The 24,949-nt window shown below is 41.9% G+C and overlaps 1 protein-coding gene across 37 annotated transcripts in view; it reads left to right on the forward strand.

The window, feature by feature from the left end:
* The first annotated feature begins 7,580 nt into the window (after positions 1 to 7,580).
* The window catches only part of LOC117891140 (microtubule-actin cross-linking factor 1), a 67,485-nt gene continuing 50,116 nt past the window's right edge, over positions 7,581 to 24,949 (forward strand). For 17 of the 37 annotated variants that reach the window (XR_004648613.1, XM_034796349.1, XM_034796360.1 and 14 more), the window contains exons 1-6: positions 18,478 to 19,235; positions 23,532 to 23,593; positions 23,703 to 23,720; positions 23,797 to 23,856; positions 24,134 to 24,223; positions 24,316 to 24,486. Coding sequence is in view for 36 of the 37 variants with exons in the window: in XM_034796349.1 (XP_034652240.1) it covers positions 18,713 to 19,235; positions 23,532 to 23,593; positions 23,703 to 23,720; positions 23,797 to 23,856; positions 24,134 to 24,223; positions 24,316 to 24,486 (924 nt within the window). In the remaining variant the exon portion in view is untranslated. Of the gene's footprint in view, positions 8,095 to 15,901; positions 16,063 to 18,477; positions 19,236 to 23,531; positions 23,594 to 23,702; positions 23,721 to 23,796; positions 23,857 to 24,133; positions 24,224 to 24,315; positions 24,487 to 24,949 lie in introns of those variants that run through there. The other 20 variants (XM_034796363.1, XM_034796384.1, XM_034796383.1 and 17 more) reach the window with 12 other exon arrangements.

The raw sequence follows: 24,949 nt of genomic DNA on the forward strand, positions 1-24,949 counted from the left end.
ACATAAATATACACAAATATATACATATATCGCGTAACCAATCTTCGATAAATGAGATCATCATCTGACATAACATCCCCCTTAAAAATTACTTTAAAAATCAACCAAAATGCCGGGTAACTAATCAATAAATAAATAAAATACATAATATTAGTTCTAAATCTAAGTGGAATAAACAAAATACATACAATACAGTACATACATCGGCATTAAAAATAAAGTTAATTGTGCAACGTAAATATGGGAAATCTGTAACTTTGGTGATCTTTTTAATTGTTATTAGGAAAAAAAAATAAAAACGAAAACGAAAACAGCAAGTAATCAAGTTTAATGAATACAAATCAAACAAGTTCTAAATGTGACTTTAATTATACAATACAATACAATACATATTATACATAATATTATTTCAACAACAAACAAACAAAAAACCAGAGATGAACAAAAACCAAACCCGATTCAGAGTTGAGTTTGAATGGCAAATTCAATGGCAATAATGACATACAATAGGATCTTTTTCGATACAAATCTTTCAGGAGTCTAACAATTAGTTTTTAAGCGCTTCAACTCGATACAAAATACCATTCAAAGCAAAGCAAAGCAAAAAAAATACAAAAACAAAAACAAATGCAATTAAGTTAATTAATAATAAACACAATTATTTATACATATGTATGTACAATGTATATGTATATTTTATACAAACAAAATTACAATTATTTTGAGCAAGTTTTTGCGACCAATTTTTTCCAAATTTTATTTCGTTTTGTCATTGGCCAAGAAAATACAAAACATGTTTTTAGTTTTTATTGTTCAATAAAAATATATTTAACTAAGACTTTGAGTTGACTTCTTATTCTTGAGAGCCCCTATGCCACAGCATACAAGCAAAGTTTGGCATTCATTGAAAGTTTTCTCTTTGTATATAATTTTATTAAAAAGGTGAGCATTTGGCGCATTTTTTGAATTATTCAAGTTTAAAAGTTGCTGAATAGTCGATAATATTGAAAATCGATTAATTAGTTGTAGTTTTCGTCGATAGCTTTTATTGTTTGTGTCAAATAAATCGTGAGATAAATTTTTGAAGTTCGGTTGATAATGAAAATATTTAAATTGCTCTTGTTTTGAGAGAAACAATAGACTTAGTCTATTTTCCTGTCAAGATGGGAGAATACAATCGGTTCCTTTTGTAGTATTTTTTTCACCAGCCCTCGAAAGTGTCATCGATAGTTGTCCACCTCTAAATTAGAGGCAAAAATGAGATGGAGAGAGAAGAGAGTATCTTGCTCTCTTTGCCGACCTAATCCTTTCTTTGCTGAAAAATCTTCTCTTAATCCTCTCCTTAAGGGAATCTGAAAGCTCTTTTCCTTTGCGAAGGGAGTATGAATGAGAACAACTAAATATAAAATAAAATATAATATTTGACCCCCCAAACCACTCCGAGCTTATTATAATATTTACTTATGTTCCTTTTTCCTTTCAGGAAACAATATAATTCTACATATTGAAGACAATGCAGAAGGGGTGATTTGAATGAAAAACTCGAATACAAATTTGTAAAATATAAGGTCATAAATTATACAATCCAATAAACATTAGTATTCAAATAAGCCAAATTGATCCTTCTATTTAAATAAATATAAGTTTCAGTGTTAGGAGTCTTTGCAAGCTAGTAAAATAAAATAGAACATCAAAATCGAGGAATATGATTTAAGACTACGGTATATTTACGGTATATTTTGAAGATACAATGGTATATTTTGGTATATTTACGAGCCCCTGACGGAATATTTTATCGATAAGTCCGCAGTCCGCCTGTTTGTTTTTGGATTGCTTGCTATCACTGATTCCGCTTTGAGTCGTTCCTTGCACCGTTAGCTCGCAACAACGTACACCGTACCGAGTACCGAGGGACGGGACGAATTCAATTTGAGCACGTGAATTTTGTTGTCGTTGCGCCCGTTGCACTTGCAGCGTGTGTGTTAGTGTTTGTCAGTGGTTAGTGTGTGTGTCTGCGTCTCGTATAAGTGTGAGTGTAGACGGGTCATTAAATCGGCTGCCGTTGTTTGTTGTTGTTGTTGTTGCTGCTGCTTGTTCTTTCGGGTAAAATGCACAAGTGTAACGGTTTTCAAGAAGTGCAACAGCAACAACCGTACCAAGCGAATAATGTAAAGTGTGTAAACCGAAAGCGTCGGCCAAAGCGTACCGCGAAAAAAAAAAAAAAAGTGCAGTTCATTCAAACTGAATATGAAAGCAGCCACAAAATAAATTGCCATAAATTATTGCTCTAAGCGTTCGCGTGATGTGATGAAAGAAACATAGTAGAGTAGAGTGCAACAACAAATGAAAAGCGACCAAAAGGGAAATTGTGGAAAATATAAATATGTACATGTACACACATAACAGTGAATTGTGAAAATTACCATAGTGGACGCAGCAACAACAAAAAGAGAGAAACAGAAGAATCAGCAGAGGAAAAACGTTTGCTGCACTTACTTAACCACCCCTCTCCAACGTCCTTTCCATGGCCCTATCATCCAGGCTGGTTTTTGCTCTCTCTCTCGCCACGTTAGGCTTCTCTCCTTCTTTCAGCGCCGCAAACCTGACATGCGCTCTCCTGCTCTCTCACACTGCACTTCTTTTGGTTTTTGGTTTGCCCTTTTCGAGCTGCTGCTCCTTTTTATGAGTCACGAACGAGGGCAAAATGTTTAAAATAAGAAGAAATTGTGTAAGAAAACGCGGTGACAGTGCACAGAGTGGCAAAAATACGAAGCAGAGAAGGAATTTAGCAAACATCGGCAAATTCAACACAAAAGTGCAATGTTGTGATGTGTGTGTGTGTGTGTGGAATCGGTCAAACAGAAAGCCTCATTTGTTCCTTTAGTTGATCTCCGCCTCGCCCTCCCACCGTATTCCGAAAGTATATTCTGTGAGTGGAATTTTGTGTGGAACAGCCGATGCCTTTTGTTGGAGTCGGGGGCGGGTAAACAAATTAAATAATTTGTTTATAAAACTGTGAGAGTGATGTGTGCGTGGCCCGCTGACGCATTTTGCTGCTAATCAACGAAAGAACGAGGAGAGTAATCTCTTTATCTGTTCCGTTCTGCGTCTCTCGCTCCTCCTACTGGTTCTCGCCATCCATACTTGGCCTTGCTTTCTATCGTAAATGCTTAGCCGCTGTACCAAGAGTTGTTCTAATTAGCAAATGCTTGAGTTTTATCTTTCGGCGCTTGACAAAAAATCGATATATGATGTATAACGGGGCAGACGGGGGTGTCGTGTTGGTCAACACTTTTTGAGTGGTGGGTGACGACATTCGCTTCCATGTGCCGTTGCTTTTCACCTCCTGCTCTATCTGTCATTCATTCAATCCGGCAGGGTATTACTCATACACGGACAACTATATTAAAAACGTGCGTGCGCCCCCAGCCCTGACACTGACCACAGGTAAAAAGAGAGACCGAGAGAGAGACAGTCGAGTTTTACGCTCTTGCATTTATTCAGTCTCTCTGTGTCGGTGTCTCTCTCCATGTCTTCTTCTTTTGCCGGTCGCTGCTCTGTTTACAATTTTGTTTGTGCCATCCGTGGAGGGGGTGTGCTGGATCCAACCCCAAAAAACGCAGCCATTTGAATTTCCCTCGAATGAATATACTTGTAACGTAATCAAACATTTTCTAGTTCTTGGCCAGAATCATTCAGAGGGGTTGTTGTTGTGGTTGCGCTTGTCGGCCTGGAAAAGGCACTCAAGCGTTCGGGATCTTCTTCTTGCTGCGTGGCTGTACCCTGCATTCGATGTCAGTTGGGGTATTTGGGTTCATCCCATCTCTTCTCTTCAGCGAGTGCAGTTCCTGGTAGCAGAGGTATCCATTAGTCGTCACACTCCTTCTCCATTGTTTCTACTTCTTTTTTTTTTATTATTTCTCCCCGTCTGACAAGTTTTACGTTTTTGTAGTGTTTCCGTCTATTGGGAGCGACATGCACTTGGCAGTCAGAGAACTCCATTGAGGTTGAGAGCCGAGCCAGAACAGTAATCTTAATGTGTCTTGTCTCCCTCTGTTTCGCCATGGGGTGTGACGCGGTCGCTGGAGTTCAAATGGCTCCAAGACTGCGCTTTTTGCATGCGAAATGGAGGCGTGTCCGCTTGCATTAGAGTGGAATTTTATTAGCGTTAGATTAGTGTAATTGAGGCGGGCATTGGGACAAAGTTTTTGCGGCCATACGCAGAGTGCCCCTGCACTTCACTGGATGCACCATCAAACTCGTTTAGTTGCGCTCCATTAGCCGAATGTTCTCACACTGTACTGGCCTGGCCTGGCAGATGGTTTCCCCATGTCGACGGGAGTGGTGGACCCTATCTCGTGTGTGGCATCTCTGATAAGCGATGAACACAACACAATCAACTACTCGCACACACACACCATGAAACAATCAGATTACATCAGACAGAAACTCCCAGCTCCTCTGATCTTTCCCCTTTCGAGCCGGGGTCGGTAATTAAAGTTCCGCTGCTCAGCAAGCAACGCCCACAGAATACATTTTTGAGAATGGGTCGAAGGGGAGCCTAATTAGTCGAAGATCGTCTGGCTGTCCATTCATCAATTAGCGTTAAACTAACTAATGGAACAGCTGCTGCTCAGATCCAAGCCGCAGGCCTACGAGGAGGACCAGACCATACCCGAATCGAATATCAAATCAATTGAACCCGTTTACTCGTTTGACATGCAAATTGTTGTCTACCGTGCCTCAGCGATCGCTGATAGTTTTATTTGCCATGACATAATCCCCATAAATCGACACTTGAGGCAATGATCTAATGGAGCAATCAATGCAATTTCGAATATGATTTCATTTCATTGCGGCGTTAGCCGCAGGCTTAGTTCTATATTTGATAAATATCCATAGCTTATTGTAGGTTCCCATGGTGCCCCGTCACCCATCTGGGCTCCCCACTCGCTCTCTGTTTCCAAACGATGAAACTTGTTTTTTCCCTTCCTTTCACATGAACTGAACCTATTTTATTTTTTTTATCAACGTTTATTGTTTTGCGACTGTTGCCTGTTTATTGCCTTTTCAACTGTCGCTTAATTGACTTCGTTGCGGACTGTGTCTCGGCATATTCTCCATTGAACGACTGTGATGACTGTGTGTGAGGCTGCTCTGTGTGCTGTAGACACCTTACCACAGACCTTAGAGGGCGGAGCAGCGATCTTTGCCATTAAAGAATTCTGAATATTTTCCCCGATTCAATTGAGGTCTTATCTCTCAAGGGTCTACCCATTCCACCCATATCTTGAGTTGGTTCCTACACTCGCCACGAGTGTTATTCAAATTGGAATGGGACTTTGAGTGGCGCAATGGCTCATAAAGTTGAGTTATTTGTTGCTTGCCATTATGAAGATATGCTGTCCAATTGGTGTTTCTTGGAACTACCGATAACAGTGGAATTTTTAAATATAAAAGTCACCTAACTGTGATGTAAAATAGTTTATGAATCAATGATGATCGAAGGATGTAGTATAGTCGTAAATGAGTATTTTATTGAGCGTTGGGGAAGTATGCTTACTAATAATTTATTGTGCAAGAGTTTTCAGTGTTTTTTCCGCATAAGATAAATGGTTTCGTTTGGCGCACAGTTCCATTAGAGGAGATCTCTAATGTCAGTGGGGTGCTAATTTCGTTGTATGCTTATCCCCATCATCAGACATTTCAGATAGCCCTTCGAGTCATGTGAAATTCTCAGACTTTTCTTGCCATGTCATCGGAATCTGTTGCAAGAAATCCTGCGCTTAAGAGGCAAATAGTTCTTTAGTGGCCCTGCACCAAGACAAGTTGCATTCCCACCCAGCAACAACCCCAGGGAAGCTGTCAGCAGCTCAGCACAGCCCTTGGCCTTCAGGCGTCGTTTCTTTTATTGGATTGCCGGCGCCGTCTTGTCACAACAGCTGCTGCTTCTGCCGGTGCTAACGTCTCTGGCGCTCAGTTGGAGGGCAAATCGCTGTCTCGTTTCGTTTCGTTTTATTTCGATTTCGTTTTCATTTGTTTGTTTGCTGTTTCTTTTTGTTGCTATTTTCGTTAAATTTGCGCAGCTAATTTGCAAGTAAAACGATCGAGACGAGACGAGAGACCATTTGGTTATGTTTAAATTAAGGCCGGAAAGGAGAAGCCTCTCGTAAATCAACAGAGAAGAAGTGGAGTAGAAGGCGATTAGATCAGCATCAGGTTCCGTTAGTGCGGCTGAGGTGGAAGAGAGCACTGAGCACTGAGCGAGCACAAATTTATAGAGAGCAAGAGAGCGAGAGAGAGACCTGTCATGTCGTAACTGTTGTTTCAAGCGCCCCGAAACTTATCAAGTCATGAGCGCAATCAAAAAATAAAATAATGCTGCCTCGCGTTTATCTGCTGATAAGCAAACCGACTCACGCACACAAACACACACACACTCGTATTCAGACACATGGCAGTAACGGTTTCTTCACTCCTTTTGGCTGCTTACTGGGGCACTGCTTGATAGGGCGTCCGTCTCTGTCTGTCATGTTGACGGGCGCCTGCGATAATCTGATTGAGCTTCCCGCTCACGTCCCACCTTTATTCTCGGTTTTCAGTTATTTATGGATGCGGTAGCTCTCCAAGCCCTTGCAGAGATGATTCTGGCAAGTGGAATTCAGTGTTTTGCAATGCACCTCAGCAAAATAGGAATCTCTGAGTGCTAATGCCCCAATATAAGCGATCTATTCGATAGAGTCCCCGAAGCTTGCTTTACGGTTATGCCTGCGCGCTGATAAAAATACTAAAGTCGTCGATCCCACGCGTCATTCTTCCAATAATAATACACTTTAGTAGCGATAATTGGCCATTGAGCCGCCGCCGGTAGAGCCAAAAAGCTGGAAGAAGATAGGTAGAGAGAGAGAGCGAGAGAGAGCCGCAATAACGGAGCGAAACCTATAACGATTCTTGTTCTTCTTGTTTTCTCTCTCACTATTTGCCTTTGCGGTTTCTTTTTCTTCACATTTATTTCCGGTATAAAAAAAAACTTTGCGCATGCCTTTTCTCTTCTGCCATCATAAGAACCGGTCGGTCTGAGAGAGCACTATCTGCCTCTCTTTGCGGTTTTTGTTGACATTCTGATGCACCTTTGCACACACACACATACTCACAGGGACACAGGTAGCCGCTTATCTGTATTTGCTTTGTGGGTTCTTCTTTTTCTGTTTCCACTTCCTATTCTTCTTGTTGTTGTTGCAATGGTCTTTACATCGAAACGCAGCTCGGACACAGTGGCTCTCAAACTGTATGAATTATCAGCGAGCGTTGATGCTTTAGTTGTTTTCCGCTTAATTTGCCACTGACCCATAAACGAGAAATGAGAGCAAGCCGCACGATAAGGCAGGGGCGTTAAACCCTCCTCCCCCACAGATCCCATCGACGAGAAATGTGCAATTCGAAATTGATTTTAAGTTCCGCCTGAAACTATGCAACACTTTTTGGCTCTAGCAGTGTGTAGAATCGGTGTAAAAAGTATTTAAAATCGTGTGGACTGGACATTGAAATGATTGAATGTTTGTTTTTTGCAGCATTTGGAAAGTAATCGTTAAAATAACATAAAGAAATGTTGCTAGCACAATTTTAGTTAGATCAATTTGAAACTAAGTCTAAGTTAGGGTTAAACCGCCGTGCAATCAAACATAACATAAAAAGAGCTCCCCCAAGAGCTGCTTGCAAGCTTCATCCGTGCGCCGGCAACAACTGCAAAGACGGCGTCCCATCGCAGCTACGTTCGGTCGCGCTCTACCCCCCAATCGCCGCACTCCCCGCAGGCGAGTGCGCACATCCTTGGTAGGGCCGCCCACTGCCAGTCACCGTCATTGCCGTCGCCGTCGCCATCATCGCCATCGCCGTCGTGCCCCACGCTGCGGCTGCAGCCACGCCTCCACCAATCCGAGCAGCAGCTTTGCCAACGACGTCGCATCTATGCGTCCACGGGGAGTGCGGCAAATATTATGATGGATCGCGAATCCCTTAGCGAATGGGCTAAGGACAAGCCACTCAGCATACTACAGCTGGATCCGGCGGATAGGGCTGTGCTCCGTATAGCAGGTGAGTGAACCCATAAACCCAAAATCTCTAAAGCGTAAGGTATCTATCGTGTAATCCGTAACATAGCCCACAACAATGCCAGGCTGATGGCTCCATTCAAATGAAAATTATTTGCACGACCTAGTCCACGCCCATCGACGGTTCATTGCACTCGCAGTGCTTGTTAAACTGTGCTTTATTTCTTATTTGCACACGCGTTCTGCTGCCTTGCATTTGGCGGTGCAGCAGCGCACGACAAAGCTCCCAATGCATTGCACATTTTTCACCGATGCTGCTCGGGTTAAGAATAAGAAACATTCATTCGGTTCCTTTTATAAATATAAAGAATATCCAAAAAAGGTTTATGAACATAATTATTGTAAATAGTTTTTTATTTAGAGTGAAGCCGTGTTTTGGTGAGATAAGTAAAGAATGCAAAAATTATGAATGGCCCAGTACACATACATATGTATGTACCATCGGTGAAAGACATATCGTGTAATAGTAGCTTAACGGTTGCAGCTTCCACTCGATCCACACCCATATTCCCCACACTTTTCTCCATCTCCCGCTCTCTCTCTCGCTCTGTTGCTCTTTTTGCCTGTCAGTCACTTGTGTGATTCTATTTCTGTTACGCCAACGGAGTTTTTACAGCCCACAGAACCTATCCCCGTCCTTCCTCTGACGTTTTTTTGCAATGGCAAAATCGAAATTTATGTCGCCGTCACCGTCGCAGTCTGAGGGCATTGTTTGTACAGAAACTGAGATACTTGTACTCGAACAAATGGAAGCAGAGCACAGTCTATTGAATGCTTTTCGCATTGTGCCCAGGGAATGTGCCCTCCATATACATACATACATATGCACAAGTGTATCTACTTTATATAGATGCAACTAGGAGGAGAATAAAAGAGACACAGAAAAAGAGAGAGGACGGGAGATTAAAGTAAAAACAGAATTATCAAGGAACACTGACTTTGGGGACTCTAATAAGATATGTATCTGTTCACTTATCCAAAGGTTTACAGCATGTGATTTGAATTCTTATTTAGAGCAGCGTTTAAAATTTTGAGAATATTGTGAATTGGCAAATTGAGCACTTCTCGCTTGTGTGTCCCTACACGAAGCACTTGGATGCTTCTTAAAAGCCTTCTCAAATCTTTCTTTTAGTTTCTGTAAAGATTAAATAAAACAGAAACTTATTTGTGGCTATTCTGGCTGCCCAGAACTTTCTTTTAGCTTCGGAAGCACATACATATGTATGTATGTATGTACACATGTACATATGTATGTATACGTACGTGGAGTATGTGTCACTGTCACTTCCACTTCCACTTTACTTCTTCCACTCCTCCTCGCCACTTCTTAGTTGTAATTGCTTTCAATTGAAATTGATTCAATAAGTGAAAACGCCCAAGATCGTAAACGAAACTGAAAACGAAACTCGTTTCACCTTAACGGATATGAGTAGATGTTTCTGCCAGTACGAGTACGAGTACGAGTCTATGTATATAAATTGAGATTGATGTCTGGAATTATGGCATTGGGCGGGTGGTCGTGGTCCCCGGCAGACACCTTCAACACCAACTATGAGTGCGAGTATCTATCCATCTATATATCTATAGGTGTGTATGCATGTTCATGTGTATATTACGACTGTTCCCATTCCGGAATAAAAATTGCAACTCCGCCTGCGAAATGTAAAGTTTTTCATGAAGTTTTGTTGTTTGCCATGCCGTTGGCCGACCAGAGTTTTTGGTTTTAATTAGCCCTGAGCCAGTTGGCCCACACACGCACAGCGTTTGGCTACATCTAACGGCAAACTTACCCACATGAGCCGATATCTGGTTGCTTGGTTGCTTGGTTGGTTGGTTGATTCAACACAAAAGTTGATTACAACTCTAATAGTGATGTTAAAGACCTATAAATTAGATTTATGAAGCTTATCTTTTCACTAAAATTAGCTTTAAATCGTCTAGTTAAACCGAGAAATAATCTATTGCTATCGCGACTGCATGGAAAAGCATCGATAGTATCGATAGTTACACATCACTAAATTGTAAACGACAAGATCTAAGCAAACAGACGGACGCCCACTCACATCGAGTGGCGCATGAACCGTACTGGCGTCTGGGATCAGCTGAAAGATGTGCTAATGCCTTGATTAAATAATAAATACTCGTATTTTCATAATAGTTTGATATTCACAATTGTTTTCGTGGGTATTTTTGAACACTTTTCAAGTCTACTTCTCACTCTATCTATCCTTCTCTGTCTCTCGCTTTTTGTGGGCACGCCTGCGCAAAGTGAACCAATTTTGGTCTTCGATCTTGGGAACTGAGCAAAGCAAATCAAATGGTGTTTGTGTGTGTTTAAGTGGGTGTTTGGTTGTTACGAGCTATAATATCGAGCCATTTTCGATTTGGATTTTGGATTATTTTGACAGCATTCGACAGCATTTATTTTTAGATACGTGTTATCATTTGATGAGACAAGCGCTCGAGTCGCCCAACATCATCATAATCGCTATCAAAGTGTCACTCTCTAGCGTGAAGTCTAAGGCACGTCTAAGAAAACGTTGGGCAGGCCCGGCTAATTTCGCTTCTATTTACAAATGCAATGCTTGGGCAATCTCTTTCTGTGGCATTCCTCTAGATTATGTGTCTAGAGTAGAGCATCGACGTGCCCACTTTTGGTCTAAGGCTTAGGGTTTGGCTACGATCTGTTTAAAGGGAGGGAGGGGCCAATCCCCAGTTGCATCGATTGCAGGTATTTCATTAATAAATCTTTGCAGTGCCCACTCCACCCATACGACTTTGTCGCACTCTCCATCTGTAGCTGAGATGATTAGATATGCTGGGCACACGCCATACGTGCACATTTCACGTACACATTCCGTTTAATGGGCAAATTACGAGTTGGCCTGGCAACACAGAACCGGCCTGGCTCGCAGAACGGCCTGCTACCGGAAGTACAGTTGCCACTAAGGAAGTAATTAGAACTAGAGCCAGAGTTGTCGCCTTTGCCTGGCTAATTTCTTTCTCTCTCTCTCTCTCTCTCTCTCTCTCTGTATTTTTATCGCTTGTACTTGGCTTCTTTTTTGGAGTATTCTTTTCTGGGTTTGTGGCTGTTGTATCTCTCAGATACACAGATACACGCCTACCGACATAACACGATGTTGTTAATTGAAAACTGATAACTGTTTCTCTGTTTCTTTGCTCCTCTGTTCATCTGGCTGCTCTTTTTTTGCCGAAACTGAACTTCTGCTTCTGTTTCTGTTTCATTTTAGTAGTGCCTCCCTTTTGGTTTTTTGTTTTTTTTTTAATTGTCGTTATGTATGCGTGTCCCCGTATCGATTCTCGATTCTCCATTCTCCATTCTCCAGCTGTGTATCTATGTACGTATTCTCCGTATCTATCGTTATTCTCCGTACCGCCTGTGGCCTCTGTGTTTGTGTAGATATCTCTAATTAGTTTCCAATTCAATTTGCATTTCTCGTTTGTTATGTTTCCCCCTGAGCCCCACGTATCCCCAGTAATTATTCGTCTTAAATTATGACATTTTTAAGTGTTCTGGAATTGAATGACGACTAAAACCAATGAAGCCTCTGAATATATCGATGATGATTGGCATTGCTTTGCTTTTTGTAGGGTTTGTCTGCCTCTCCACATTGTTTACCTGTTGAGTTCTTTATGTTCGAGAATGCGAGCTTTCTTATAGGTAGGGTAGGGTTCGTTTCTCGTTGACTTATGATCGTTTTCAGGGTCGTGTCTTGGGTGTTTAAAGAATGATAGAAATATATAGTCTTAACTGCCCGAGAATTGCAATAAGCAACATACATTTCGAGTGCCTGATAATACTTGTAATATTACTTTTATTCCCCAAAATAGCAGGTGACACTCGTGAATAATATTCACACGAGCATGCAGTAAATATCTCGTATTCGAAACTGTTTTGTTTCCAACTCGTACTTCCCCCAAGGCTATGGCACTGTACACCATATGGCACCTTTCCCAGACAATTCTCTGTCACTCGAAAATCCCATCTCCATCACCCTACACCCGCCCTATCTGAATGTTTGTATGTTGCTGTCTATCTCTGGCCCTGCGACAACCTCTTCTGAGTCATTAAGATAAGCAATTTTGTGTGTCAATTTGTCAACTCCAAAACGAAACAGAAATAAGGCTTTCGGATTCCGGATCAAAGCCAAGAACCGACAAGCACTTGAATAAAAATAAAATCTATAAGGAATACAGTACATACATATCTACACACAAATTATTTGTACACAAATATTTAATTACGCTACTAATTGCCAGTGACGATACAATCCACTACAGCAGCAGCAGCAGCGCAACAGCAGCAGCAGCACACTCCAACAGTCCGCGAGGTCAAGATACTTTGTCTTCCAGCAAGAGCGAGGGGGAAGATACAGATACTCCGCCCCTCCCCTCAGCCAGCAGATGTTGTGCAATGTTTTTGTTGCTACCATATCGCGAGTGGATCACAAGTGGCTTTATTTCACTTTTTCCATTCAAGGCGTTGGGGACTTGACTTTCACAGAAATTGCAATGATCTCAGAGCCCTGCGTTCAATATCAGTTTATAGATATTTATGACCTGTTATATATAATGTATCTCAGACTGCGATTGCGTGTCTCTCTGGCTGGCTGTCTGTGTGGGTGGAGTGACCATGACGTCACTGCTGCAAAAGTGAAACAAGTTGGCCTTTGTCAGAAAATCATTTAAATGACATTACACGCAAATAAAACTAAACAACAAGCGAATAACGAATACACGAATACAAATCCGACAATGAGTGTGAGTATGGGACGCCCACAACAGCTGGGGAAACCTGTTTGCTGATATGATGGGTCGGGGGACACACCGAGCAAAGTAACTACTGGATCTCCTCCAGACTACAGTCACTGGGTCACAACTTCCACTTCCACTACAACAATGTAGGGTTGCCGAGGGGCACCCTTGAGGTGAAGTGGAACTTACACGAATATTCCATATTACATCCAACATTGTTTTTCACCGTTTTCTGTTTATGTTTTGGCACCTTTGTTTGCAAAGTGCTCAGTAGGGCAGAGGAACCCTGGCACCATATCCATATACACTTTTTGAGGAGCTCTGTCTATTTTCTGAATATCCTGCTTAGACTTTTTTACCCGAGTTCAAAGAGCAGCAACAATTTATGGCTCTTTAGGAAGAGTCTTTCACTGTTAAACCTTCTTGGATTGCTTTATTATATGTTAACCTTAGGTCTTATAATGTATCTGGTACAAATGATATAGCTGAATCACCGAATGTTAAGCGTATTTGCAGTTTCCCTTGGCCACTTTTTGAATGTTTTCTTAGTGGTTGTAGGGAGGTCCCGTCACACAGGTCCACTCATCCGGCATTCCCGTTGTGTTTACTTTGTGACTGTTCACAAAAGTATCGACAAAATTCCACATTGACATATTTCTCTCTTGTTTTGGGATCTTTCGCAATACAATATGCAAAAAGTTAATGCCAGAGATAATGTCTCCATCAGCTGAGGCCAGACCGTATGAAGCACATGACGTTGTGCTTTTGTGGATGGTGTGGGGAGTTGTGGTGTGCTGTGGTGGAAACGACGCCCTCTGCCACTGCAATTGCCGGCATTCCGCTGCCAAACGGGAAATTGTCTGGCATCAGAGCATAGACTCAGGGGCGGAGCTACTTAGGCCTGAGACGGATGTTGGTGCCTCGGGGACAGGCGGCATTCCGCAAGCTATGGGCGTAAGCGGCGTGGGCAGCGAGCGATTTAGTAATAGTTAAGAGCCCCACACTCCACTCCACTCCACTCCACGAGTGCTGCAAACCCTTTCCGAATGTATTGAAATCGGATTCGGAAACCCTTTGGTTTCGGAATGGAAAACTTTGATTGACACGCAAATGGCGTGTCAGAAGTCCATTCAAAGTGCCATAAGCAATCAACCTGCAATTAAAAGCCTGCCCCATTCCCCACCCCATTAGACGAAATCTGCTTAACGATGTGCGATTTGCAATTACTAATTAAAACAACGATAAAAAAGAAAGGAAGTATAGCTTAACGTTTGTTTAAGGATTCTCCATACCATGTTAAACATCTGCTCGAAATCATAATACCCAACTGCAATTCAACAACAACAGCAAAATAGGGTGAAAAATACGCCTTTAATTCGCTTGCACATATCGATTGTCTTGAGAGCGTATTGCCACTTGAGGAAGTGGCCTGTCAGAAAGGAGGGGGCTGGATTATCTAGATACAAGAATCACTCGACTGCGACTGCCACTGCGGCCGAGACATGCAAATAATTGAAGGCGTAACACACACACACACGTACTGTCTACCCATGCACGTTTTGGGTGTGTGTTGTGTGGCTGAGAGCCGAAAAAAACAAAAGCTTTGGTTTGGTCGCATTAAGCCTACGCCAAAAAATCCGATACTCATTTATGGACACAACTGTGGTGGTGCGGAGCTTAGTCACACTCCATTCCCAGGCCTGACTCACGCCCCGATGATCGAATATGAGTTTCATGTGTAATCCACTCATATTGAGACTCCTCTTTGGACTCCCTTCGCTCTTCATCACTTCCGTTAGAAATGAAACGGAATGAAGCTGGAACAGCTGTCGGCTCTGCTGGGCCCAAGCTGCAGCTTTACTTCCAGCTGAAATTCAACTTTCCATTTTCATAACGAGATTTGTGATTGCCGCCCGCCGCAACAAAACCCACCCCAAAGCCAACTGCATCTTTAAAGCTCGCTCTCTCACGCAACTCTCAGCTGATCTGCTCACTCTCTTGCTCTTTGAGCGTCGAAAACTCACTCAACTCAATGTCAGCTCTGCTCTCTTTCTCTCTCTCTCTATCTACTCTACCTCTCTTTGGCGGTCTCTAATCTTTTACATTTTTATGGATTCTTTTACTATTTTTACACATAAATATTTGACTCTAGCCGTCTGCCGCGGTCGCTGCTCTTTTACTTCTTCTTTTAATGGTTTTTGTTTATATGAAGAAAACTGCAATTTGTTTACAACTGTGGGGATATTTCCTTGGTGCTCTTTTTTTTTTGCCTGTGGCCCGCTCAGCTGAGTTAATAAACCACAAGAAAAGACCGCAGCCAAATTAGGGCTTTCTGTTTATTAACGGCCATGACCATTAGCGGTTTGTCTTTTTGGTCGACGAGCCCACATGTCATGTCCGTCTAAGCGGCTTCCTCTTGCCCGCAGAAACCACAACGAACCACACACACACAAACGCAGGGCATGCTCGTACGCACACAGCCACTCGTACCAAATATGAGGAATTTCTTTCCATTTTGCACACTCAATGACAATTTTGGTCATTCATTCAGCCCCACAGAGTGGAGCTGCTGCTTTTCTCAAACTCGGAGTGGAAGAGAGAAGGAGAGAGTGAGACCCGATCGTGGGGCGCCTCTTTGCCGTTCGTTCGTTCTCGCGCGCGCTCTCTTCCCACACAAGCGGCCGCCACTAGCAATTGAACAAGGTGGTCTCGTCGCTTGCCGAATGGTCGGTTTTGAGTCAATTATTTTTCACTGTTGGCTTGTTTGTGTCCACATTTTAATCCTTATGCGCAGGGAAAATGACTTTAAAATTTTTGCAGCGAGAAAACTTCTGTCATCTACTGTCGTTTCACTCACACTTGCTACGCAGAACCCTTTCACTCGCACTTATAAACAGCATAGCTAGTAGACTACTCTGTGCCGACGAGACCACCTTGCATAGTTGCTTCTTGGCCACGAGTACACCTGCCTCAATCAGCTCAACGTTTGCTCTCTTGAGCGCATTCCACTTTCAGCAGCGATACCGAGCGGTTGGTGTCTCGCAATAACGAACAAACAAAAATTATAAAAATTGTGCCTTCTAGTGAATCTAGTGAATGTGAATGTGTGTGTGTAAATTTTCAAACGCACACACGCATCAGCACCGCCAGCCGTTTGTCTAACTTGGCCCTAAACGTGAGCAAAAGTGGCAGAAATCGAAGAAAACTACTTGGTTTTCTCCGTCTTTCTCTCTCCCTCTCAGACCGCGCGTGTGTGTGAGAATTCTGTGCAAAAAGAAATGTGGAAAAGGCTTATTAATTCACAATTACTATTGAATTGAATTATTGAACAACACTTGTAGAAAAACCAGTGTTTATCTTTAGTGGAAAATAACGAAATAAAAAAACTACAACCACACATTATAAAAATAACTGAATGGCTAAATTGAGTGACTGACGCTTATCGTCTTAAAAAACGAGAAGTGGAATTCCTTTACGGCTGGGAATTCGGAATGGAAATGCAAACCAGAATGTGGAGTGAGAGCGCGGAGTGCGAGTACGATATCGAGTGCGAGTGCGAGTGCGAGTGGAAACAGGGCTGTAAGAGGCCAAAGCCAGTCTGTCCTTTCCAACAGCAGCAGCTGTGTTGCATTTTTTAAATATTTGCCTGAATCAAACACACTGAAAAATCCCATCCCCCGAAATCCAGAGGCAGTCCGTCCAAGAAGTTTCAACCTCAACTTCTTTTGTTTTTTTTTAGTTGTGGTTCTTTCTTGCCATTTTGTTGTTGTTGGTGTTTGGCTGGCGGCTGGCTTTTCATTCAATAACCAGTTTTGGTGTCTTTTTGGTGAGCTTGAATTGTTCTTTAGGGGCGATCCGGGTCTCTCGCTTTTGATCGCTGCTGCACGCACAAAAAATAACAGAAATTATGTAGTAGTTTGTGTTTGATTTGGGGTTTTCCTTTTGGAACTGTCGGAGTCAAAGAAAGAGAGTTATTCGTAGCCAGAGAGACAAATTAGTCATGCCGAACGCATGCACAGGTCGTGCCACGATCTCTCTGCCTGTTCTCTCTCAACCTCTCCCTCTCCATCGTTATTTGTACCTGTAGTTTTCACATAGTTTTCTCAGAACAGACACATGCCTGTCATAGTTCTAGCTCGCTCTTTGGCTTAGCTTGAAACGAGTGAAAGAGAGTGAGGAAAGGGAGCAAAAGCAAATGCAACATGTTCCCGCATAACTGTGCCAGCCAGTGTTGGGCAATTCAATGGGAACATACACAGACAACAAAAACAACAACAACAACAAAAAGCCCAAGTTCAAAAAAGTGCCAGAGAAATATTTCCATGAATTTATTGTGTGAAATTTTGCATGTGAATGGAAAACTGCACACACGGAACCAGCAGAAACGGCAGCAGCAGCAAAAACAAACAATAACAAAATACGAGTGAAAATGATTAAGTGAAAGATGTAAAAACTGGAAAAACTTTAGAAGGGGCGGGCGGGTGTGTAGAAAGAAATCATCGAATACGTGGGCAGAAAGAAAGTGAAAGACTAAAGAAAAACTAAAACTAAACCTAGGCTAATGCCCAACAAAAATTAGGTAAAAGTTCCACGCCAAATGAGAAACAACATTTCGTTTGTCCCTTAAAAATGCAAAATATGCACAAGTAAATTGCAAAACTAAAGCAGAAGATGAGAAAACAATAAAACAGAAAAGTCTGAATGAAAAATGAGCGCACGAAATGAAATGTGTCTTCCCAGAGATATTACTATATATACTATAGGCACTATATATAAAGGTGTGCGTATCTAATCAGAGCAACAAACCGTCTCCTGGGCCCGCAGCTGCCACATTCATTTATTTATATTCATTCGCCGAAGAAAGCAAACTCCACGGAAACACCCAGAGAAATGGGGAAGACAGCAGAAGACCATTTGGTCAAGAGAGTTGTGCAAATGAAAGTAAACCAAAAACCCCAAATTGAACTTCACATTTGTCATTTGTTGGGAAAGGAATGCAAAAAGAGAGGCGAGCAGTGAATCAAGTGGCAGCTCTTACTTGAGCTTTTGTCTCATTTCAATTGCAATTTTGATCGCGCCCTTCTTCTGTTCGTTTCTCTATTGTAACCGACAGATACACATATTGTACATGTGTAGCTGTGGCCCCAGCTCAGAGACAGTTCAAGAGCCCCTTTGGCTTTTGGCGACAAAATGCACCTCTCTGTCTGTCGCTCTGTATCCGACAGATACATTTCGCTCAGCATGTTTTCTTGTCTTTTTTTTTCTCTTGGCCTTTGGCCAATTGGAACAAAATGCCGGCAAACGCCAAGACATCATAGTGGGGGATATACATATGTACATACAATATAGTAGATAAATAGTTTTATAGAGAAACACTTCCTCAAGCGGCAACCGGCGACAACTTTTACTTAATTTTAGTCTGTTTTTTGTACTCGCACTCGTCTCGAGAGATCTATCGCAAATTGCATCTCATTTGCCTTCGGCTATGCTGATGATTTCACGTTCAAGTACGCCAAGCGTTTCGTCTGAATCATCGCCGCTCGTTAAAATATATATACGTATAAGATACTGAAATACTCCAACTCCGCAGATAAACAAGAGTCCCCCATCCATCCATTCCAAGCGTTTGTCAATTGCGGGCAATAAAAATAAAATCCCAAAGTGCCATCCGAAGAAGAAATACAAGAAATCCATCCACAGAGAGCAAGGCAAAACAGACAGAAATAAAAACTCCGAAACGTGCTAAAAATTTATAAATACACAAACACAAAAAAGTGTCCGAGGGAAAGTCTGTACTTCGCTCTTAATGTTGTGCCACCCACAAGATGACATCGCATTCCTACTATAAAGATCGCCTGGGCTTCGATCCCAATGAGCAGCAGCAGCAGCAGCAGCAGCATGCGCATCAGCAGAGCACCAACTCGATGAAGCGGAGCAGCTCGCGGCAGACGTCGCACCATCAGAGCTACCACCATGCAACGAGCAGCAGCCAGTCTCCGGCCCGAATCTCTGTGTCGCCCGGTGGTGGTGGTGGCGGCAACAATGGCAGCTTGGACTTCCATCAGACGCAGCGGGAGCAGCGCGATCGGGAGATCTACAGCAGTAGCAGCAACAACAACAACAGTCATCATCATCATCAACATCATCACCGATCCTCGGTGGGTAGTGCAGCAGCAGGAGGAGTATCGGCAGCCTCTCCGTTGTACGAGGGAAGTCCGGCGGCTCCGAAAAAGGCAAAGCACTCGTCGACGCAGTCACAGCCGCAGGGCGGATATGAGGATGCCCTCACCCAGTTCAAAGGTAGCATGTCCATTTGGGATCATTTTATTGAAGATTGGGACATAATGCGTAAGTCGGCAAAGATATAGTTCTCGACGGGATCCGTTTCCGTTTCCTTCAAGGCATGATCCAGTTTCGTTGGTTCGTTTTGTTTCGTTAAATATCTGTTCCGAAGGATGTTCTGCTCGTATTGCTTCCAGCTCCGCTCCCTTTGTTAACAGCTAAAAATCTAACCAGCAGAGAAGACTTTATTGTATGTTCCCCGCTTAATCTGACAATCCAAAAGATAGTCCAAACGATTTATTATTAATTTCTCGAGCGGAAATCATTTGCATTTTGAAATCTTATTTTCTGCTTTGTTCTATACATTTTTTGTATCTTAAGCAGAATTCCAATTATGATTCTGTTTCGGTTGCTATATTTTTTTGCGCTGCGCTTAGCTTAACTAACACGAAAACATGTTTTTAACCCCTCACACAATTATGACGGAAGTTTTGGAAGTTGGAAGCAAATTATTAAGGGTCAAGGTCATGGCAACCAACATATGGCAGCTTAAGCTACTTTGCTCGTCTTTGAAAAGAACGCTACTAACTAAAACAAAAGTCACAGGGCATTTAAATACATTTCTCAAGTTGTTTCAGTGGCGGAATATACACAACTTATAGGTCGTACTACATTGTACATATCTTGCATATAATAGGTCGAACTTGTTGAAGGATTAGACATAATTTACACATGTAAAAGTCTTCCGTGATCTAACGCACTTTGAGGGTCTCAATTTCTTCGATGGGGCTGCATTTTCGGTCATTCCCTTTTTTTCCTTTTCGCTTGTGTATTCGTTCAACCCAAACCAAATAAGGGAAGAATGCAAGTTTCTGTATCGAGTATGTTCTGTGAAAATGGTTGTTTAATATCGTAAATCCCTTACGCATGAAATGCACTGCACATTCACCAGGGATCTTCAGGGTTATGTGCCCCTGTCTCCACGGCTTTTGGCTAACCAACAATGATATTAATTATTCTAAAATATAATATATTCCGTCACTCATAAAGCTGTTGACACTTCTTGGGCAAACAAACCCACGATGGTCGCGGATCGACCACACCGAAACACCTTTCTTGGCACATCAAACGGTGTTCAAATAAAAGGGTCCCGTCCCCCAGGCCCTGACCTTGACGAGGGAAGCATTTCGCCAGCATAGCACCCCAAAAGTGTTTGATTAACAGAGGTTCAGTTGGGAAGAAGAAAAAAGCTTGGTTAATGTCTACATCAAATATATGTACATACATATTTGTGGGAAACTGGTTAGAGTGGGGGTCTTGTCTGGTCTGGTTTCTGGTGATGAGGTTTCTCTGTGGCGATCATCATCATCATCAGCGGTCATCCGAAGACGACTATTTTGCCAAAATTAACAGTAAGAATTCCTCGAATTTCAAACCCGAACGAACTCATTTGCCTTTCAAAACGAGCTTGAAGCTTATTGACTTTTTGTAAACATTCATGAGTGGTTTTTGTGTATAGTTTTTTTTTTAAATACTAAATAGTTATTCAGACTAATTTGTTGGCGCCGTTGGCGCTGGGAATTTGTCATAGATACGATCGGAATTTTGGTTACTGCATTCCCTCATTCCCTCATCACTATTTCTGTCAGTCTCTGAGTTCATAGTTTATATCGGGCAAATCGTTGGAATCATTGGAATCGTTGGTGTTTCTTATCATTGGCGATTGCAAATGGTCAAAACACCGAACGAACGTCCTTCACTGAAAAAAAAAACATTTTATTGTGCATTGTGTGCGTGTGACATATCTTTAAGAGTGCTAATCAATGACAACGACTAAATGCAAAAATAAACATTAACAAATATCAAAGAAGCCACTCTTATATTTCCAGCAACTAAACCAAAAGAGAGAGGAAGGGTTCGCCTTGCTGGCCGAATCGTTAGATACCCTATTCCATGCTATGTTCATAAAGAGAAATCTGATTTTACAACAGAAGAATGTGATCGTGCCAAAAACTACTCCCCTTAGGACAATCAGGGTTCAAAGTATTCAATTTCATGACAAACACCTTTAAGAACAACTATACCCTCGGTTAGAGTATAACAAAGACAACTTAACGAACGTTTAATCGTCGAAAACGAATCCAACTTAGAACGTGACATCATCACGCGCTCTTCAAAACGCCCCACCAAACACACACACAGAAGAAACTCCGATAGCGTTCTATGTTTGTGTGTGTGTGAAGTCGAACACCTTTGCACAACAATAACAGAAACAACAGCAACAGAAACAAAAATTTTCTGTGAATATTTATGAACGTTTTTTTCTGCTGTTGCTATTATTGTTATTGGCCAGAAGATAAAAGAGCTGCCCGATTACGATTCCAGTTTGAATGCAATCGTGCAGAAAGATTTTCACTGAAAGAAAAAGCTCCATTAATGAATGGTTGGAAGGTAGAAAAGGTCCAAGAGTGAGAGATAGGGAGAGGGGGAATGAGGTGGAATGAATGCGCCTGAATGGAAAATTGCAAACCGATGAGTCAGAGGTGGAAGGAACATGTTTAATCTCCAGTTCTGACTCAAGTTCGTTCTTCGGCATGAGAGAGAGAGAGATCTCTAGTTTGCAAAAAGGGTACAGGAAGTGTGTTACCTATAAAAAGGGTGAAGAAAAAGAATCCGGAACTAAGCAAGCGAAATGAATCTTCCAAAAATAATAATCAATTTGTACCGTACCTGTTTTAATCGAGATCTTCGACTGAAGTTCCTTCTCTGATTATAATGTGATTTGGCATAGTTCGCTTTCCATCAATCTTAAATATTCGATCCATCACGATGTGCTACATACAAATATACACCCCTATATATGCAGCTGTTCTTATCGCCTGAACGATTATTTCGTGTTTCTAAATTTTAGACAGTGATTTCACTACTAGACTCGTCGACGCCAAGCTAAAATCATTTGCTTTGATTTAATGTATTAAATGTTGGCCAATAATTACATTACTTATTATTATATGTACTTAACCCATTCTGATACGCGTACATTTAACAACAATTCCTTTGCTGCTTCTCTAACATTATTTCAAGGGCATTTCAGCTTCGAACCTTTTCATATTCAGAGGCAAAAAAGAGAGAGAGTCAAAGAGAGTAAGCGACAGTCAAACAGGTTGTCGCTTCACTCGTTTAATCGGTCTCTCTCTCGCCCACAGTTGCTCTCTCTACCTCCCTCTCCCTTGAAGTTGTTTTTATCTTTTCGCGTTTTTGTTTTGCTTTTGAGCTTCTGCTTCTGCCTCTCATAGTTGAGGCGCTTTTCATCCTCTTTTCTTGTCTAGCCTCCTCCTACAGCCCTGTTATTTCCCTGTTTATTGTTTTATTTGTATGGCACTTCAGTTTATCGGGTTTATTGAACGACTTAATACTTTTACAATTTTATTGAAGGGGGAAGCAGACCTTTCCATTCGTTCGATTGTGAATTGACGTTGAACTTTATTTGCGGATCTGCAGAGTAGTGCTGGGCTTTTTCTTTGTTCTACAGCTGAGATTAGATAACGGGAAATCGGTTGGGATGTGCCACATATCGGTACACATTTACTACGAGACTACAATAGACCCTGCATGGATGTTGTGTTGTGGAGCCATCAGCCTGAAGCAGCGTTTGTTGTTTTGCTACCCCCACTAATTGCCGCACAAACCGTTTAACAACTTGAAACATGTTCGGGGTTTTTGTGCCAAAGTTAAAGAAGAACATGACCATTAGCTTATCTATAGATTGGACTTTTCCTATAAATGAACACCCATGTGTCAGCACAACAAATCAAAGTTGGGTCCCCTTCTTCCCCTCCTCCTCCTTCTTATCGGTTTTTGGTGTTTATCAGGTAACAAAAAATCGCTGACCAAAGTTTATTTAGGACCTGAAAATTCACCAAATCGAGAGACAGAACAGAGAGAGAAAAAATCAAATCAATTATTAATTACAAGATTGTAAAACATTCGTTAAAGCAAATTAATTACAGCCGCAGGCCAGCACCCGCACTCAAAAATAAAAAATTAAATAAAAAATATAAAAGAAGAAAACATTAAAAAAAGAGAAGATGATAAAATATGAAAATACATAAATAGTTTGCTTAAATAATTTATGTTCTGCTGATTGGTGGGCGTTCGACATTTGAACATTTTACATAAATTATTCATTTCTCAATCAGCGATGATGCCATACCCCCACAGAACCGGGTTTAGCATCACATCAGACTACTTTCGGCACAAACTCCCCCGAATGTTGCATGATTTGATACGAATACTAACCAAAATGAGCTCTGCTAAAAAATATATTTTAATGTGAACTTTTGTTGTTTCTCTTGCCTTTAGACGAGCGCGATGCCATTCAGAAGAAGACATTCACAAAATGGGTTAACAAACATCTGAAAAAGGTGAGTAGATTATGATTTAATCATCTCTCAAAAAACATGGAACCTCTGCTTAAAATAAAACCGACATAATGAAATCTGAACCGAACACTTTAAATTATTTTCCAAGCAGCATTGGAAGTATGCCAAGGTATTATCCAACACAACATAGTTTCGTTTTGCAACACTTACAGAATCCTTAAACTGATGTAAAATCATTTTTTCAGACCTATACTATGCTACATGTTTGTGTTACCACAAATGGCATACCCTGTTGTTCTCAGTCTGTAAGTGAAAGGGTTTATCTCTTTGATATTTAACTCTTTTCGGAGAGAAGTTTACGTTGCTGCTTTGGCTTTCTGTTCTGCAATTAATCTCGTGGAAATCTTATTTCTATTTGCATTTATTTTGATGTTTATTTTGTTGTTCATTCGAAAGAAATTTGAGTTTGTTTGCATGTTTGTTGTGTAGCTCTTAAATTGATTTGTAATTTTCGAAATTACCTTTTACTTATTTGTGTATGTACCATTATTATTCCTTTCACACCCGCACCCGCACCCTCAGGCAAATCGTCGTGTGGTGGACTTGTTTGAAGATCTGCGCGATGGTCACAACTTACTTTCACTCCTGGAGGTGCTTTCTGGCGAACACCTGGTGAGTGGTCATCCATTCATTGGATTTCAATTCACTTTTGTCACGCTCTCGCTCAACCACCTTCTCTCCTTCCATCCGTCTTTCCCATTTAGCCACGCGAGAAAGGTAAGATGCGTTTCCATATGCTGCAGAATGCACAAATGGCACTGGATTTTCTGCGCTACAAAAAGATCAAGCTGGTCAACATACGCGCCGAGGACATTGTGGATGGCAATCCAAAGCTGACTCTGGGCCTGATCTGGACAATTATACTGCACTTCCAGGTGAGTGAGGCATTCCGTGTAATGGTAATGCGTTTCGTCATTCTACGCATTCATTGATTGAGTAATTGGAGCAAAACTGTGGGCGTACCCACAGTCCCGCGACTGTGGGCACCTCAAAGTCATCTAGACAACCGCCGCCCACGTACCGCCGCGCTCGGCTGTTGAAGGTGACCCCCCGGGCCAGAGTTTGTTTTCATTTGGGCGTTTTGGTTGGCTCGATCGATTCATTGAGCCGTCGACTCGGCAGCCCACACATTAGCAGCAGCAGCAGCAGCAGCAGCGTGGTGCTACAGTCTTGACACGCTACAAGCTACGCAAGATCTACCTAAAAATTTTTGGCGAACGCGGCGCCGCCTTTTAAGGCAACCCGATTGCCTTCTCTTGGCCGCCGTCGCTGACTGACATACATAACAATGTTGTTGCTGTTTCTGCTGCTACAGTTCGTCAGCTGCAAGGCCGTGAG

Source organism: Drosophila subobscura, chromosome E, assembly GCF_008121235.1.
Source record: "Drosophila subobscura isolate 14011-0131.10 chromosome E, UCBerk_Dsub_1.0, whole genome shotgun sequence".
In the NCBI taxonomy this organism is placed as follows: Eukaryota; Metazoa; Arthropoda; class Insecta; order Diptera; family Drosophilidae; genus Drosophila; species Drosophila subobscura.